The 19,072-nt window shown below is 49.1% G+C and overlaps 1 protein-coding gene across 6 annotated transcripts in view; it reads right to left on the bottom strand.

Annotated features, from left to right (window-relative positions):
* The window catches only part of AGRN (agrin), a 489,507-nt gene that overhangs the window by 50,983 nt on the left and 419,452 nt on the right, over positions 1-19,072 (bottom strand). For all 6 annotated transcript variants that reach the window (XM_060259433.1, XM_060259437.1, XM_060259431.1 and 3 more), the window contains 5 exons: positions 9,829-9,972; positions 9,601-9,725; positions 8,578-8,683; positions 4,996-5,370; positions 3,905-4,039 (listed from right to left, as the gene is read on the bottom strand). In XM_060259433.1, coding sequence (XP_060115416.1) covers positions 3,905-4,039; positions 4,996-5,370; positions 8,578-8,683; positions 9,601-9,725; positions 9,829-9,972 — 885 coding nt within the window. The remainder of the gene's footprint in view (positions 1-3,904; positions 4,040-4,995; positions 5,371-8,577; positions 8,684-9,600; positions 9,726-9,828; positions 9,973-19,072) is intronic.

Below are 19,072 nucleotides of genomic sequence, written 5' to 3'. Positions count from 1 at the left end.
GAACTTGCTTTGCCAGGCTCTCTCAATTGCACAGCACAGCTACTGAGCCAAGCCTCTCTTCCTTCTATTGGCTAAGGCTCCTCCCCCTCTTGGTCCCCTGGGGAAGGAAGGAAAGAGCTGGAGTTTCCTTTGCCCAGTTCCCTGGATCCCGTGGGAGAAATGCAAAGAAAGCACCTTTCAATGAGTGCTAATGTTTTAAATACGCTTTATTTTAAGGTGGTTTTAAACAATCTTTGTGTTTGTCTGTCTCCTTTATAAAGTTTTTATCGCTGCTACCTAATCTTAAGCAGGTACTCATACGGCCCAGCCCAACAGGGTCTCATTTATGTTGGATCCGGCCCTCATAACAAATGAGTTCGACACTTCTTATCTAGTCCAAGTCCCTGAACAGTGCAGGCAATTCACAGCTACCCCGATACCCCCTTGCCCTCTCCTGTCTCCTGTGCCCAGAGTGCTCTTGATAGAGCTATAGCCCACCTTTGCGTACCAAGCGGGTCTTCCACGTTTCAAAGACAGAATTCTCTAGTTACTATAAACTTGTTGGCAGAATTCTGTTAACTGGCATCACGTGAAGGAAGACCATCAGTCGGTATTGCCTACTTAGACTGGCAGTGGCTCTCCAGGGCCTCAGGCAGAGCTTCTACGTATCATCTCCTATCTGATGCTTTTCACTGGAGATGCCGGGGATTGAACCTGGGACCTCCTGCATGCCAAGCAGATGCTCTGCCACTGAGCCACGGCCCTTCCCTAACTTGCTGTGCAAGACAGCTGGGTGAATGCTGCATGGGTAGATGAGAAGACAGGATGTGTCTGTTCAGAAGGGGGAAAGGCACTCTACGTATGTTCAGAGCAGGGTCGGATTAACAATTAGGCCAAGTAGGCACTGGCTTATGGGCCCCCACACCTTTAGGGGTCCCGGGCCAGCTTTCTCCCCCAGTTTTCCCCACTTGCAGCCCCCCCAGCCTGCACCCACAGCCAGCAACTGAGCTGCTCTTTGCCCGACTTGCCTGGTGTGGCTGCTGCAGGCGTTGTTGCCAAGTTTGCCTCTCTCTGCTTCTCCCCTGAAGCTTTGTCAGAGGGGCTTTTGGGAAAGTGCCTGCAGGCTGCAGTGGGGGCAGTGAGGTGGGCGCTCTGACTGAGATCATTTGCACCTCCCCCCTCGATGACCTGTCCGCCTGAGATTTGAATTGCCTAGGGTCCTCCACAGGGTTTAATCCGGCACTGGTTCAAAGATATTTTTATTGCTTCCTACCTGTTTCTTTCTGAAGGGAGAGGTTCAATTCAATAGGGTTTAAATGGTCTATCTAGGGGACGAACCATACCTGCAAAAGGTTTTTTCTTCTATTGATACCACTAGGAAGGGACATATGGACATATGAAGCTGCCTCATACTGAATCAGGCCCTTGGTCCATCAAAGTCAGTATTGTCTACTCAGACTAGCAGCGGCTCTCCAGGGTCTCAAGCTAAGGTTTTTCAAGCCTACTTGCCTGGACCCTTTTCAGTTGGAGATGCCAGGGATTGAACCTGAGACCTTCTGCTTCCCAAGCAGATGCTCTACCACTGAGCCACCATCCCTCCCTCAAGGGGTAGGGATATATTCTTTAAATGGAGAAAGTGCCCCCTTGAAAGGTTATTTGTCTGTATCTTGAACCTTGAGCATTGCAAGAGTTTTGAAAGGTGGAAATAAATATTGACAAAGTGCGTGGTTATAAGAACGTGTACAGGAGAGCACATTATTAGCATTGTGGAAATGGAAAACATTAAATTTTACGCGGTGGTTTTCTTGTTGTCTACTGGAGGCACAAGGAAGGCTGAATCTCACACACGGACCTGCTCCACCTTTCAATGGGCATCTGCATCACGTACATTCAAACTAGAGAGAAGCAGACTTCACCCACACAGATTGGCTCAGGCAGACCTTGGAGCTGCAGAGCTGGAACTTGTCACAGAACTACAATCTCTACAGTTCCTCAGTCGAGAGCGCTCAGTGCCAGATCTGAAACCGATTTAGAGAGCAAATCCCATGCACCAAAGGGCAGCCCCATAAGGAATGCCTTCATGCAAGGAGAGAGAGGGCATTCAGTGGGCCTGGGGGAATTTCTCAAATCCTGAGTCTGCTGTGAAGGCCATGGATTGATCTGGGACCAGTCTACAAGCATAGACAGCTTCAAGGGGAGATTGGATAAGCATATGGAGCAGAGGTCCATCAGTGGCTATTAGCCATAGTTTATCATTGGAACTCTCTGTCTGGGGCTGTGATGCTCTGTATTCTGGGTGCTTGGGGGAGCACAGTGGGAGGGCTTCTAGTGTCCTGGCTCCACTGATGGACCTCCTGATGGCATCTGGGTTTTTTTTTTTGGCCACTGTGGGACACAGAGTGTTGGACTAGATGGGCCACTGGCCTGATCCAACATGGCTTCTCTTATGCACTGGCTGCCAGTAACATTCCGAGTCCAGTACAAGGTGTTGGTCATTACCTTTAAAGCCCTGTATGGCCTAGGACCTGCCTACCTTAGGGACCGTCTCTTCCCACACGTTCCCCAGAGAGTACTACGTTCTGGCTCTCAAAATCTGCTGGTAGTCCCTGGGCCAAAGGAGGCCCGCCTAAAATCCACCAGGGATCGGGCCTTCTCAACAGCGGCACCTTACTGGTGGAACCAGCTGCCGGAGGAGGTGCGGGCCCTGCGGGACCTAGGGCAGTTCCGCAGGGCCTGCAAGACAGCCCTCTTCCGGCAGGCCTATAACACCTAACTGATACTTGGATGGAACATCTTTGGATGGAACAAAATGCTCTTATAGACCGCTGGCTTTATTTTATCTTGTTTTATTAACTATGCTTTTATTGTATCTGTAAATGTTTTAAATGGAATTGTATGAATTATTATGTTGTGAGCCGCCCTGAGACACTTCGGTGAGAAGGGCGGGATATAAGTTTATTAAATAAATAAATAAATAAATAAATAAATGTTCTTATGTTCTGTTGCTATTTTCAAGCCTAACCCACCTCACAGGATTGTTGTGTGGGTAAAGAAGAGGAATCACCTTGACCTCTCTTGAGGAAGGATGGGAAAAAACCTGATTTTAAAAGGAAACAGGCAAACATAAGAACATAAGAGAAGCCATGTTGGGTCAGGCCAATGGCCCATCCAGTCCAACACTCTGTGCCACATAAGAACATAAGAGAAGCCATGTTAAATCAGGCCAATGGCCCATCCAGTCCAACACTCTGTGTCACATAAGAACATAAGAGAAGCCATGTTGGATCAGGCCAGTGGCCCATCCAGTCCAACACTCTGAGTCACACAAGAACATAAGAGAAGCCATGTTGGATCAGGCCAGTGGCCCATCCAGTCCAACACTCTGTGCCACATAAGAGAAGCCATGCTGGATCAGGCCAGTGGCCCCTCCAGTCCAACACTCTGTGCCACATAAGAGAAGCCATGTTGGGTCAAGCCAATGGCCCATCCAGTCCAACACTCTGTGTCACACAGTGGCCCAAAAAAAATTATACACACACACACACACACATATATACACTGTGGCTAATAGCCACTGATGGACCTCTGCTCCATATTTTTATCTAACCCCCTCTTGACAGAGCAGAGTTGCAGAGAGGGATGGAAGCAGAAGGAATTCCCCATACTCTCTGGCTATTGCTCTGACAAGCTGGGAATCAGATGTTAAAGGCCACCAACCGTTTCCTCTCTCTGCATGTTTCATACAGATCCTCCTTTGTGAGGAGTCTGTCCCCCTGATGCAAAGCTACAGTTCCCAGAGTTCCCGGGTTGGAAGTGCCTGAGTGTTAAATGGGCTGAAAACCTGTTCGAATTTGTCCCTAGGCTGATTTGCAAAAGTGCTTCCAGTGCACCCCAGAGGTGTTAAGCAATAAGCAAGCAGATTCACCTGGGCAGTTGCTTCCCTCTGCGTCGGCAGCAGCTGTCTTGCCGTCAGAGCAGCACCCCAACGGGGTGTTATAGCAAGTCGCTCTCTCTATCGTTGGAATGCCAGTGACCTCCACCTCATCTGTCTCCTGGTCCCCTGTGCGACAACAGGAAGAAAAAGTTGTCATGCTGCAGTTCTTCTGTGACTCCTGGGGAGCAAGGGATACACCTGTTCCTTGGATTCTCAAGTCTGTTTCAAAACTCTAGCACAAGGGTGTCAAACATGCAGTCCGGGAGCCGAATCAGGCTCCTGGAGGGCTCCTATCAGGTCTCCGAGCAACTGGCTGTCATCTGTTTCTTTCTCCCTCTCTCTTGCTTCCTTCTGCATAACAGTTTGCTTTGCAAGGCTTGCTCAATCGCACAGGAGCTACAGAGCAAAACCTCTATTTTCTCCATCGGCTGAGGCTCCTCCCTTGCTGAGGAAGGGGGGAGGGGAGGCAGAGCTTATTTTTCCAGGCTCTCTCAATTGCACAGCGAAGCTATTGAGCCAAGCCTCTCTTCCTTCTATTGGCTGAGGCTTCCCTCCAATCCGCTGGGGAAGGAAGGAAAGAGCTAGAGCTTCTACAATGTCAAAACCATGGCCATATAGCTGGGAAAATCTACAATTAGGCAGAACGTCTGTTTAACAGAATGCCTTTTGAAATGAAAACTGTTTTCAAATATTTTCTCCGGCTATCCAGTGAGAATACCTGTGCTGTGGTGGCAGCTACTGCCAAAGCAACGTTTTTAAAAATCTGTACAACCAATCAGAAGTCCGGATATTCAAAAGCTCCACCCAGCCTCATCTGCTTTCTGAGAACACTTGGGCAGGTGCCAGGGAAAGTGTCAGCAGGTTCCACGATGCCCAGAGACTTCTGACTTATTGGGTCAGGGGTCAATTTCACCTCAGAAAAAAAATTCAATTTCACCTCAGGAAAAAAAAAAAATCAAATTTTACCTCAGAAAAAAAATTTCAGAAACATTTTTTCAGGCTAAAGTGAGCTCTCTGCCCAGAACAAACCACAGAAGCACACCAAAGAAAGGCCGTCAAGAATAAACTTGACATTTGCTCACCGGTGGAACTGGCACCACTGGCTTCTTGATCTCCGCTGATGCCAATTTCTTGGTCCCCGCTGCCTTCTGCGCTGCCAGATTCGACAAATGCCGGTTGGGTGGTGACTGGGACGATGGGAGCCATAGAGAGGGGGCGGATGGTGGTCCGGCGCACACCGTGTGGCGTCCAAGCTGTGGTGGCCGGGTGAGCGGTGGTCGTTCTCCTCGTGACCGGGTGGCTCTGAGGGGAAGCCTTGACTTCGACGTGCCGAGAGCTGGCTGCCGTCCTGGCTGTCTCGAATGTGAGGGGGGTAGTCCGAGGAGGTGGAGGGAGAAGGGAGTTCAGGGGCCGTGTGGTTGTCGGAGGGGTGGTGTGGCTCACGATTGTGATGGATTCTGGAGAGAAGCCATGGGGAGAAGGGAACCAGAAATAAAGCCAAAGAACTGCTGGCAATTACCTTGAAAACCCTGACAAGGCTGTGACAGGGGTATCTGAAGGGTTGTTTTTTTCCACACGAACCTGCCCGAATATTAAGGTCAGCTTCAGAGGCCTCATTCTGTGGAGGCACCAGGACTTCCTCTATGGAGACACTTCAGTTACGGAACACTCCCTATGACCAGGCATTTAGGAAATTAGTAAAGATAATAAATGAGATGTACCAGGGGTTTTTATGCAGCAGGAACTCCTTTGCATATTAGGCCATATCCCCTGATGTAGCCAATCCTCCAAGAGCTTACAGGGCTCTTAGTACTGCAAGCTCTTGGAGGATTGGCTACTTCAGGGTGGCATGGCCTAATATGCAAAGGAGTTCCTGCTACAAAAGAAGCCCTGAGATGTACTGTCAATGCACTAACACCAAATTTATGTATTCGGGTATCCTACTTAGTAGCTATTTTGGGGGACCTGGCTGCATGTAGAGGAGTGGGGAATTAAACCCAGTTCTTCAGATTAGAGACGGCCGCTTTTAACTACACCATACTAGCATCTTTCAACTCTTTTTTTATGTTTTAAAAATACACGGTTTAAAATTTAAAAAGACTCCCCAAGAAGAACCAGAGGTTCATCAGTGTTACCAGCAGGGTTTATTGACAATAAAAATGTCTTTGGCTGGTTTGCAATATGTGAGCTTCTAAAGCTCCTCTGAAATCTGGGAGACCCCCCCCCCCCACCTCCCCTGCCAATTTAATTCCAGCTCAACTTTAGTATAGCAGATTGGTTTGCAAATCACACACGGAAATCAATAGACGTTTTAGTCTTCCTCTTTGGGAATCCAGGCTTTCAAGAACATGCATTTGCTCACTTCTGCTACACAACAAGCCTGATATCTAATGCCTGACAATTACCGAGGTTAGGTCTCAGGCCTTGCAACGAGTTCACCTTTGATACTGCAAGAGCCCAAGAAATGCCTTCCTCCTTCCCTTCCCTAGCCCAGCATTAAAAATTGTCTTTGAAACTCAAATGCCAATTTGTTAAAACCCAGAAGGCATAGATTTTGAGATGAGGATGTCCACATGCTGAAATCCAGAGAGAAAATTCCCTCAGAGTTACCTCAGAATTTTCTACAGGTCCAAGTTTCATTGGTCTGAGGGAATTTGATCTCAGGATTTCAGTGTTTCATCTCAAAACCCAAACTTCCTTTTTCACAGAACCAATGTGGGGGTGCGATTTCACAGAACTAATTCAGACGCATGATCCTGTGTGGTGCGGAAGTTACAGTGCTGGACTAGGAGCAGGGAGACCAAAGTTTAAAGCCGTTCTCCACAATGGCCGGTGGCTTTGGATCAGGTGCTCTCTCCCAGCTTAGTCTTCCAAAAAGGGTTGTCATGACAACAATTTTTCTCCCTCTCCCAAAATAACTAGAACTCGAGGACATCCAATGAAGCTGATCGGTACTATATTCAAGATGGACAAAAGGAAACACTTCTTTACACAGAGAGTGATTAAAATGTGGAATTCACTGCCAGAGGATGTAGTGAGGATCACAGGAACGAACAGCTTTAAGAGAGGATTAGATAGATTTATGGAGGACAGGTCTATCAATGACTGACGGGAACCTCCACATTCCAAGCCACTAAGCCTCTGAATCCCAGAGCCAGGAGAAGGCAACGTCAGGGGAAGGCCTCAGCCTCTATGCCCCCCTGTTGGACCTCCAGAGGAACTGGTTGGCCACTGTGTGAGCCAGTAGGCTAGACTACATGGACCACTGGTCTGATCCAGCAGAGCTTTTCTTAAGAAGGTCTTGGCCTCTATGTCCTGTTGTTGGCCCTTCAAAGGGCCTGGTTAGCCTCTGTGTGAGCCAGGAGGCTGGACTAGATGGTCCACTGGTCTGATCCAACAGGGCTCTCCTGATGTTCTTATGAAGGCCTCAGCCTCTCTGCCCTGTTGGCCCTCCAGAGGAACTGGTTGGCCACTGTGTGAGCCAGGAGGCTGGACTACATGGACCACTGGTCTGATCCAGCAGGGCTCTCCTGATGTTCTTATAAAGGCCTCAGCCTCTCTGCCCTGTTGCTGGCCCTCCAGAGGAACTGATTGGCCACTGTGTGAGACAGGAGGCTAGACTACATGGACCACTGGTCTGATCCAGCAGGGCTCTTTTTATGAGGGGAGTCACAGTCGCAGAACCTTTATTAGCCTAACAATAACAGATCAAATCAAAGAAGCAGGAAAAAAGGTGGTTAATTAAACATCCTAAATGGACTTCTCCTCTTATAAGCACAGTAAAGGAAGTTTACCACCGCTTGGATGATTTCAGCCTTATCTGAGGTTAGTAAGCTTACTGTGGCACTTTATTTTGTAGCTATTAATAATCTTAATTGTGTATTTAATTTAATTGAATGTATTTAACTATTTTAATTGTCTTTTATTGTAATGACTGGATTTTAGTGTAATCATGGTGTAAACCATGTCATGTAAGCCGCCCTGGGCCTGCTTTGGCGGGGGAGGGTGGGATATAAGAATAAAATTATTATTATTATTATTACTATCTTGCTTTCATCAGATTTACCCTCCAGGGACTGCAATATAGGATCCAGATAAGATGCATGTAATCACAGCAGAATCTACAGGATAAAAGTACATGGTCTGTTCCTGCAATTTCCTTCAGCCCATAGGGACATAGCCTAACAAGGAATGGAATTTTTTAAACCTCCCATATAGCATGGCAGAAGGAAGCACATTAAAACGGGCTAACATAAGCACCCTTCGAATATGGGGGTCATTCAAACAAGAAAAATACTCTGTAAGTGAACCACTAAAAGGAATCCCGCATTGCATGGAAGAGCAATGCCCAGAAGTGAGACTTCTAAGGTCTTGAATCTTACAAGGGGAGTCATGTATGCATCCTGAACTCCTTGAAGAAAAGACAGACCCAAAATGCAATATGGGATGCATAAGTTTAACATGGCGTTGTGAACCATTCCCTCTGGGGACTACGAGGTAGGATTTCAATTTTGAGATAAAATCATGAGTTCTGGGGCAGGATTCCTCCCCGAGACACAGAAGGGGCTCTGAGCTGGGTTCCTGGAGAACACATCGGAATAATCAGGCGCTTGGGCTGGGCAACTGCTGAAACAAGATGGCTGACACCACTGATACAGACTCACCTTGGCATTGACCCAGATGCTTCACCTCAATGATCTGTCCTTGCCGGCACGCGATGGTCTTCAGCTGGCACTGGTCGCCGTAGGTTACCCCATCGGAGCCACAGACCTGGTGAGGTGGTTGCGTGCGAAGGAGAGACAGAACAGCACTGAAGCAAACCAGAAGGCAAGCAGGCTATACCCAGGGTTTCCAGGTCTGGGGTGAGAAATACCTGGAGACTGGTCCCTGCCCTCCCCCCCAGGCTCCATCCCCAAATCTCCAGGAATTTCTGAAACTGGACCTGGCACTCTCCTATCCCCTTGGTGGCCTAGGACACCTGGCAACTCTAGATGGGGTAACAGCTTTATCAGAAGAGACTACGGACACCCAGTGATATCATCACGCATGTTTTGTCAGCTGCCTTGGCGGCCCTCAAAAGGGCAAGAAGGTGCCCTGACCTGGATAGCGCAGGCAAGTCAGATCTCGGAAGCTAAAAAGAGTCGACTCTGGCACAAGTTCTCAGATGGGAGACCTCCTGGAATACCAACAGATGGGAGGGCAGAGGCAGGCTTTATTCAATTACCTCCCGGAATATCTTCCAGGCCCCAAGTAAGGGTCAGTCACCAGAAATTGCCACGACTTCCAGGTGCACACACACAAAATACACCCCCCCCCCCCGCAAAAAAAAAAAGGGCAGGAAGGAGGGATACAAACTTGGTAAATAAATAAAATACAAAAGGTTGGTGCAATCCTGTAGACCAGGGGTGGCCAAACTGGGGTGGCTCAGGAGCCACATGTGACTCTTTCACACATACTGTGTGGTTCTCAAAGCCCCCACCACTCCATTGGCCAGCTTGGAGAAGGCGTTTAAAGTTAAAGTCACTTTCTTTGCATCTCTCTCTCCCCTCATCTATTTTCCTTCCTAACTTCCTTCCTCTTGTGGCTCTCAAACATCTGACGTTTCTTCTATATGGCTCTTACGTTAAGCAAGTTTGGCCACCCCTCTTGGAGGCGGTCCTTCCCTCCCTCTTTGCACACACACTCACCTTTGTCACGTTGCCCTCCGTGCACAGCGGGGACGGGCACTCGCAGTGAGCAAAGCCGTTGACTTCCACGCACGACGCCCCGAATTCGCACGTCATTCCAGTGCAGGAGGAGGGCGCGGAAGGGTCTGAGGAGTATGGAACCGACCACTGGCATCAACCGGGTGCTTACAGCCCCGAGGCCCTGCCTGACACCCCCCCCCCCGAGGCCAGCGGGCCCTCCCCCGGTACCTTTCTCGCAGCCGGACATGCCCAGCTTGCTCCCGTCAGGGCACTGGTTGCACTTCATGCCCGTGATGCCGGTCTTGCAGGAACACAGGCCGGTCATCTGCTCGCAGTCGTCACGCACAGAGCCCACCGGGTCGCAGCGGCAGGCTTGGCAGGAAGGCAAAAGGGGGTTGAGGATTCAAGTGTGTTTTCCCCCACTGCCCCCTCCCCTCCCCACATTGGAAAAGCACGCTTTGTCCTTACGAGGACCTAGATCAAGGGTGTCAAACATGTGGCCAGATGGCCGAATCAGGCTCTCAGAGGGCTCTTATCAGGCCCCCGAGCAAATGGCTGTCATCTGCTTCCTTCTCCCTCTCTTTTGCTTCTTTCTGCATCACAACTTGCTTTGCGAGGCTTGCTCAATCGCACACGAGCTACAGAACAAAGTCTCTATTTTCTCCATTGGCTGAGGCTCCTCTCTCGGGAAGGAAGGGGGAGAGGAAGAACTTGCTTTGCCAGGCTCTCTTAATTGCATAGCAGAGCTATTGAGCCAGGCCTCTCTTCTATTGGCTGAGGCTCCTCCCACTCCTGGCCCCCCTGGGAAAATAAGGAAAGAGAGCTTCCTTTGCCCAGCTCACTGGGTCCCCTGGGAGAGATACAAAGAAAGCACCAATGAGTGCTAAAGTTTTAAGAATGTTTTATTTTAAGCTTTTAAAAAAAAATTAATTGTGTTTGTCTGTGTCCTTCTGAAAGTTTATATCCCCGCTACCTAGTCTTAAATAGGTACACACACGACCTGGCACAACCCGACATGGCTCAGCCCGACAAGATCTCATTTATGTCAGATTTGGCCCTCATAAGAAATGAGTTTGACACCTCTGACCTAGATAGAGTGAGCACCTGTTGGGGATGGCAAGAGGCACCGAGTTTGAGTCTCCAGGACCATGGGAGGGGGCCAAAGGGAAGCTGCCTCGAAGGTTAACGCTGACTAACACCCAGTTCACAGAATCGTAAGAGTTGGAAGGCACCTCCAGGGTCATCTAGTCCAACCCCTTGCACAATGTAGGAAATTCACAAATGCTGCCCTGCCAGCGACCCTGTTCCACGCCCAGAAGATGGCAAAAAGCCCCTGCAGGATCCCTGGCCAAACTGGTCTGCCTGACCCCAAAGTGGCAAACAGCATTTTCCTGGGCAGGTAAGAAAAGACCAGTAGAGCTTAGCACTGAAGCAACCCTTCTGCCCTCCCTTCTCATGAGCTGCCTAAGTTTGCGGAATTTAAGTTTGCAGTTTGACCCCAAGCTTTTACAGACCCCCTCAGGGAACAGGCTTCCTCAGGAGGTGGCGGGCTCTCCTTCCTTGGAGGTTTTAAAACCACAGGCTAGATGGCCCTCTGACAGCCATGAAGATCCTGTGAACTTAGGGGGAGGTATTTGTGAATATCCTGCATTGCACGGGGGGTTGGACTAGATGGCCCTGGAGGTCCCTTCCAACTCTACGATTCTATGAAAGCACGGGAGTCATAAAAGAAACCGTTCATGGTGTAAAAATCTGAAAACTTGCAAATGAAAAACAAAAACCCCTTTCTTCCATTTGCAGCAGAGGTCTCTTCTGAAAGAAGAATAATAATACTGCAGATTTATACCCTGCCCTTCTCTCTGGATCAGAGTCTCAGAGCGGCTCACAATCTCCTATATCTTTTCCCCCACAACAGACACTCTGTGAGATGGGTGGGGCTGAGAGAAATCTTTCAGCAGCTGCCCTTTCAAGGACAACTCTTGAGAGAGCTATGGCTGACCCAAGGCCATTCCAGCAGCTGCAAGTGGAGGAGTGGGGAATCAAACTCGGTTCTCCCAGATAAAGACTGTACACACTTAACCACTACAAACTGGGATAGCTGGGTATGGAATGGAGTAGATGTCCCCCAAAGCCCTCCCCCAGTTATCGGTTCCGGGGGCTTAACGAACGACGCTATGAGCTGGAAGCTTGCTATTTACAGCTTGGTCCTTCAGCTCTCGCTTATTAGCGGCTGTTCAATCTCATGGGTGTGTTTTCCCTATAATAGGCTAGCACCTCTTTTCCCTGAACAAGTGCTGGAAATCAGAGGCTTCGGTTACCAAACCTGTGCTTTAACTCTAAGGGAGGGGGTGGGGCGGGATGCGTGAGGGGAACGGGATGGATAAAATCCTTTTCCAGTGGAGAGCTGATGATCCCTGAACAATTCGGATTCATCACTCGGGAGGGGAAAAGAGAGAAGACGTCTCTATAATCGTTTCACACACAGAGAGAATTCATACTCTCTGTTATTTGCGATGCCTTCCAAATAACTCTTTCTCCCCGTGGTGATTCCACCCTCTCCCCGTTTGCCACCTTATCGATTTTTTTGCTTTGGTCTCCAATGGAGCTTGAAATTAACAGGGCCTTTTCTCTCTCTCTCCCCACCCCCTCCCCAGGGAGCAGTTCATTTCCTTGTTTGCACAGGGGGAAAAGTGTCAATGTAAATCCGGCAAACTGACACCAATATCACAATCCTCTCTGCGGTAGGCGTCGCAGCGATAAGAAGTGCTTTTGATGTTCAAAACGCTTTGCATTATCTCACAGTCACCTTTCCAACGGCCCTGTAAGGTAGGCTGCTACTGTGATCTGCAAACTGCAGACGGAGGGTCTGAGGAATGTTCAAAAGCTGCAGCTAGACTGCTGGTTGGGGGCCGGCTACCAAGAGCACCTGACCCCAATCCGACAGTAATTACACCAGCAGCCAATCCACTCCCAAGCCCAATTCAAGGTGTTGGTTTTGTCCTTCAAAGCTCTACAGGGGTGTCAAACATTCAGCCCCGGGGCCAAATCAGGCCCCTGGAGGGCTCCAATCAGGTCCCCGAGCAACTGGCTATCATCTGCTTCCCTCTCTTGCTTCCTTCTGCATCACAGCTTGCTTTGCCAGGCTTGCTCAATTGCACAGGAGCTACAGAGCAAAACTTCCATTTTCTCCATTGGTTGAGGCTCCTTGCTTTGCCAGGCTCTCTCCATTGCACAGCAGAACTACTGAGCCAAGCCTCTCTTCCTTCTACTGGCTGAGGCTCCTCCCCCCTCCTGGTCCCCTGGGGAAGGAAGGAAAGAGCCAGAGCTTCCTTTGCCCAGTTCCCTGGATCGTACGGGAGAGATACAAAGAAAGCACATTTAAGACTGAGTGCTAATGTTTTAAGTATGTCTTATTTTAAGCTTTTTAAAAAATATTTCTGTTTGCCGGCGTCCTGTATAAGGTTTTTATCTCTACTACCTGACATTATATTTTATGCAACGTGAGATCCGGCCTGACAAGGTCTCCTTTATGTCAGATCCAACCCTCATCACAAATGAGTCGGATACCCCTGCTCTGCACTGCTTGGTGTTGCAAGATCTGGGCAGGGGCTCTTCAGTTTGCAAAAGTCCCCAAAGAACTGACAAGAGAGATTCAGGTTTACTTACTAGGAGAGCTTTAATAATGCATCGGAGTTATCAAAGCAGATTCAAGGCTAAGCTGCAGTCAGCTGGGTCTCAAGATACACACACGTAGCCACACCAAGAGCAATGCTTAGCCAAACCTCAGGACAAAGAGCGTAACTAGAACTAGGCATCTTAGACCCTAAATGCTGTCTGCAAACCCAAAGAATGGCTAATTAAGCCATCCCAAATACCTGGATGAGTCAGGCCGTCCTGCACCTGAGAGCCGGTTTGGTGTAGTGGTTAAGTGCACGGACTCTTATCTGGGAGAACCGGATTTGATTCCCCGCTTCTCCACTTGCGGCTGATGGAATGGTCTGGGTCAGTCATAGCTCTTGTAGCAGTTGTCCTCGAAAAGGCAGTTTCTGTCAGAGCTCTCTCAGCCCCACCTACCTCACAGGGTGTCTGTTGTGGGGAGGAGGGGGGAGGTAAAGGAGATTGGGACCACTCTGAGACTCTAAGATTCAGAGTATAGGGCGGGATATAAATCCAATATCTTCTTCTTCACCTGGGTTCCAGTGCAGGGAAGAAACATATCATATCATATCATATCAATTTTATTTATATCCTGCCCTCCCCGCCGAAGCAGGCTCAGGGCGGCTAACAACACAGATCAATACATTAGTTTTACAAAATATTTAAACAAACTAATTAACACTTTAATTAAAATTCTACTAAAACTCTAAAAGCAATAAAATTAATATACGGGTGCTATTATACAAATGGTGAATTTCATTAGCGGTTTCCCCCTTAGTCGGTGGAGGCCAATCGAAAAAGGGTGGTCTTGCAGGCCCTGCGGCACTGTTCAAATTCCCGCAGGGCCCGGATTTCCTCCGGAAGCTGGTTCCATAGGCGTGGAGCCATAACAGAGAAAGCCCGATCACGGGTGCTCTGAAGCTTTACCTCTCTCGGCCCGGGGATAGTCAGCAAGTTCTTCCCAGCTGACCTCAGTGCTCTCTGGGGTTCGTATGGGGAAAGACGGTCCCTAAGGTAGGCAAGCCCTCTGAGGAAAGGTGGAGGGCCTTGGGAATGTTCAGTCTGGAGAAGAGGAGGTTTGGGGGGGGGGCAGGGAGGGAAGGAGAGACACATGACTGCTCCTTGGAAGGATTTGCTGTCACTTAGAGGAGGGCAGGGAGCTGTTCCTGTGGGCACCAGAGGAGAGGACTAGCAAAAATGGGTCTAAATTAAGGGCAGGAAGGTACCGGCTGGATATCAGAGGAAACTTTTTGACAGTAAGAGTTGTGTTCAGCAGTGGAAACAGCACCCAAGGAAGGTTTGAACTCGCCCTCACTGGCAGTCTTTAAGCAGCAAAGGACAAACACTTGTCAGGGATGCTCTAGGCTGATCCTGCATTCAGCAAGGGGTTGAAGGTCTGTACAGCTGCTTCCAACTCTGTGAGTCTACGATTCTAACTCAGGCCTTGAAGATAAGGCTCTGCTAACAAACATGAGAGTGAGAATGTTCCATTGAGACTCCCAAGAGACATAGGGCAACTAGTAATGATGGAGTCCCTTTGGGCGATACAGTTGAGTCTGGGGTATCTGAAGGATTGTCTTTTCCCATATATTCCTGCTGGGGAATTAAAGATCACAGAGAAAGGCCTTCCTGGCTTTTTCCACCCACCAAAAGAAGCTCGTCGGGCGGGGACATGAAAGAGGGTCTTTTCGGTGGTGGCCCCACAATTCTGGATAATCTTCCCAGGGAGAAGTGCCTGGACTCAGTGTTAAGGAAGCAGCTGAAGACAGTTTCGTTCAGGATGGCATTTAACATTTAACTAACTTGGTTTTCATTTATTACCAGTCCTCATTGGAGATTTTAAACTGTACCCTTTTGTATGTGTGTTTATCATCGTTTTAGTTATGTTGTAAGCCGCCACGCTCTGCAAGGCAGAGAGGCAGCTAATACATGCTTTAAATGAACATGTAAAATGGGAAAGGCTGGAGATCAGCGGTAAACCCAGGAGATCTCTAGCTGCCACCTGGAGGTTGGCAACTCAAGTCACTTAGCCTCGGGCATGTGTTCAAACCCAGCACCGCAACACTGAGGACTAGACTCATTTAAAAATGGAAGCTGAGGTTATCAGGGAACAATTCTCCGTTACAGATTTTGAGATCAATCCTGTTTCTGCATGTTCGCAGGCCTGTGGAATATTTAGCACTCGTGCCTACTTCTGGAGACCACAGGCAAGATTTAATTTGGGGCTTCTGCTAACATATGGAAGCCAGCGAGCACATGGCTTAGAAGGCTTATTGCTAACATCTGGTTAAGCGCATGCTAGAATCTGCAGATGATTAGCGTTTAACATCTGGAAAAAAAGAGTGTCAGGTTTCTCCTGAGGATATTGCTAACGCATGCAGGGAATCAGGAATATATTTGAAAGAGTGATTGTTAACATCTGGGAAGACTGGAGGGGGTGGTTATGTGTGGTCATCATCAACATCTGGAAGGCATTCGGACAACTTTCTCCAGCTTCTGGATGTGGTTGTGTACGGGGCTGTTCTGAGAAGCTGATGCTTCCAATATAGATCCACTAACATCTGGCGTTTTTAATGCTCCCGGACTAATGTGGTGGGATCAATTGGATTCATTTCCTTCAAAACATTTCCCCAACCTGTTGACATCTCTCTGCTGTCTGCCCTTGCTGTTTCTGCAAGTGTTAAACATCCAAGCTCTGTTTTGAATTAGCATGCATTAGCAAAAGCTGAACCCAAAAAGGACCTTTCTTTGCAAGTCTGACTACTTGCTAGAGCCCTCTGAACAACGACTTCATACCACATACGAAGGAGGCTGAATATAAACTACTTAGCATTTCTTTTAAAAAGAAGTTTAAGAAAAAGAAGAAGAGTTGGATTCATACCCTGCCCTTGACTCAAGAGTAGCTCACAATCTCCTTTCCCTTCCCCCCCCCACAACAGACACCCTGTGAGGTCGGCGGCACTGAGAGAGCTCTGAGAGAAAAACAGGTTTCCTACCTGTAACTGATGATCTTCGAGTGGTCATCTGTGCAGTCACACTGATGGGATATAGGCGCCCGCGCCGATCTCGATCGGTATTCTTGAAAGCTGCGGATTTCCGTGCCCCAGGCCCAGTGCGCATGCGCAGAAGCCCCACCGCGCATGCTCACAGGGACCGGAGCGGACATCCCGCCAGTTCCTTCTGACCGCTGCGTAAGCCCTTATAGATGGACCGGCAGCGGAGGGGAAGGAGGGCGGGTAGTGTGACTGCACAGATGACCACTCGAAGATCATCAGTTACAGGTAGGAAACCTGTTTATCTTCTTCGTGGTCTCTGTGCATCACACTGATGGGAGATTAGCAAGCCAAAGTCCTACCTGGAGGAGGGTGCAACGGTCCATCAGCGAGAAACCTCTTGAAGCACCGCACGGCCCACTGATGAGCGTCTACGCCAGTTCAGGTCCAGCGCATAATGGTTGATAAACGTATGCGAGGAGGACCAAGTGGCAGCATCACAAATGTCTTTCAGTGGTATTCCTCTCATAAAGGCTGCCGAAGTAGCTAGGGCTCTCGTGGAATGAGCTCTAATCTGTCTTGGCAGAGGTTGCTTGTTCAACAGGTAGCACAGTTTTATAGTCTCGGTTAACCACTTAGAGATTCGCTGCGACGAAACTCTTACACCTTGCGATGTTGTGGAGTACGAGACAAAGAGTCTAGGGTCCCTTCGTCCAGGTCTCATTCTATGCAAGTAGAATGAGAGAGCCCTTTTTACATCCAGTGTATGGAGTCTCCTTTCTGAGTCTGTACTTGGATTAGGAAAGTATGTGGGTAGGCATATTTCTGCATTCAGGTGAAAAGCAGACGTTACTTTCGGAAGAAATGTTACATCAGGACGTAAGCACACTCCTTCCGTACTGAATTTTAAATATGGGTCATCGCAGCGCAGCGCTGCCAGTTCACCAACCCTGCGAGCAGAGGTAACGGCCACTAAGAAGGCTGTTTTCCAGGACAGTAATTGCAAGGAACATGTCGCCATGGGTTCGAAGGGTTTCCCCGTTAATGCCCGTAGTACCGCTGGGAGGTCCCAAGCAGGGGCTGGGACTCGCACCGCAGGGTACAACTTGGCCAAGCCCTTTAAGAACCGTTTAGTATCAGGGTGTGAGAACACAGAGTGGCCTTCAAGTTGTTCATGGTTAGCCGATATGGCTGCTAAGTACACTCTCACAGATGACACCGTTAGTCCCCTGTCAAGGAGTGAGAGCAGAAAGTCCAGGACTAGTGGGAGGCCTGCTGTCTTGGGTTCCCTGTTAGTTTTGTTCACAAATTGGATAAACCTTGTCCATTTATAATCATATGATTTTCTCGTGGATGATTTTCTACTATTCAACATAACGTCCCGGGCTCTATCGGACAATGTCGTCACACCAGCCTCCATGCCGTGAGTTTCAAGTGAGGCACGTCGTGGTGAATCACTCGTCCCTCGTGTGACAGTAGAAGGTCTGGGCTCATCGGAAATTGGTGGAACATTCCGCGAGACAGCCTCAGTATCGGAGAGAACCACTGCTGTCTGGGCCACCACGGTGTGATGAGAATCCCCTTGGGGTGTTCGAGTTGAATCTTGTGAATCACCCTCGTAATCAGTGGGATTGGTGGAAAGAGGTACACATGCAAGCGAGTCCATGGGATCAGTAACCCATCTCCCAACGACAGAGGGTCTGCACCCCCTCTGCAGCAAAAATTGTCGCATTTTGCGGTGTTGCGTGTGGCGAAGACATCCACTTCCGGTGTGCCCCACTTCTGGAACACCGGTAGGAGGAACTCCCAGTTGAGTTCCCACTCGTGGAGTGAGGCCCCTCCCCGACTGAGGTAATCCGCACAGGCATTCAGATTGCCCGGTAGGTGAGTGGCTACTAGGGTAACGTTCGACTCTCTGCAGATTTCCCAAATCTGTAGCGCTAGAAGGCATAACTTCCTTGAGACTGTGCCGCCTTGTCTGTTTACATAAGATAGGGCTGTGGTGTTGTCTGTCAAGATCGCTACCGTTCTCCCCACAATCTGGTGTCTGAATGAGAGAATGGCATGATGTATGGCCAGCAGCTCTAGGAAATTGATGTGGCAGTGCAGAAAACCCTGAGGCCATCTGCCCCCCACACACATATCGTTCGCATGAGCTCCCCAGCCCCATAACGATGCATCCGTCGTTATGGTGAATGTGGGAGTCTGCCTGTGAAATGGGGCTCCTTGGAGGAGGTTCTGCTTTTCCTGCCACCAGTATAGAGTCCAGATTACTGACGTTGGGACCGTCAGTTGGCGTGAGGGGAGGTCTGTCTGACAGTTGAACACGCGCAGAAACCATAACTGTAGCATTCGCATGTGGAATCTGGCGAATTTCAGTACTGCCGTGGTCGCTGCCATTAAGCCCAGGAGGCGTTGGACTTGGAACGCTGTGACTGTAGGGTTGACTAAGAACACATGTATTAGGGATTGGATATCCTCCGCTCTTTGTGCCGGGAGGAATGCCCTGCAAACTTGTGAGTCCAGAATGGCCCCTATGAATTGCACCCTCTGAGCGGGTTGCAGTGCCGATTTCTTTAGGTTGACCTGTAGGCCTAAGGTTTGCAGAAGGGTTAAGGTGACTTCTATGTGCTGTAGTAGTAGGGGTTTTGAACTCGCCACCAGCAGCCAATCGTCTATGTAAGGAAAGATAGTGATCCCTTGTAGGCGTAGATGAGCTGCCACCACCACCATGGTCTTTGTAAAAACTCTCGGTGCCGTGGAGAGGCCAAAGGGCAAGGCTTTGTATTGGTAGTGGGAGTCTCCAACTGCAAACCTGAGGA

This window comes from Heteronotia binoei, chromosome 18 (genome assembly GCF_032191835.1).
Source record: "Heteronotia binoei isolate CCM8104 ecotype False Entrance Well chromosome 18, APGP_CSIRO_Hbin_v1, whole genome shotgun sequence".
NCBI lineage: Eukaryota > Metazoa > Chordata > Lepidosauria > Squamata > Gekkonidae > Heteronotia > Heteronotia binoei.
The sequence above is the reverse complement of the archived record's forward strand: the minus strand, read 5'-3'. Positions and strand labels throughout refer to the sequence as shown.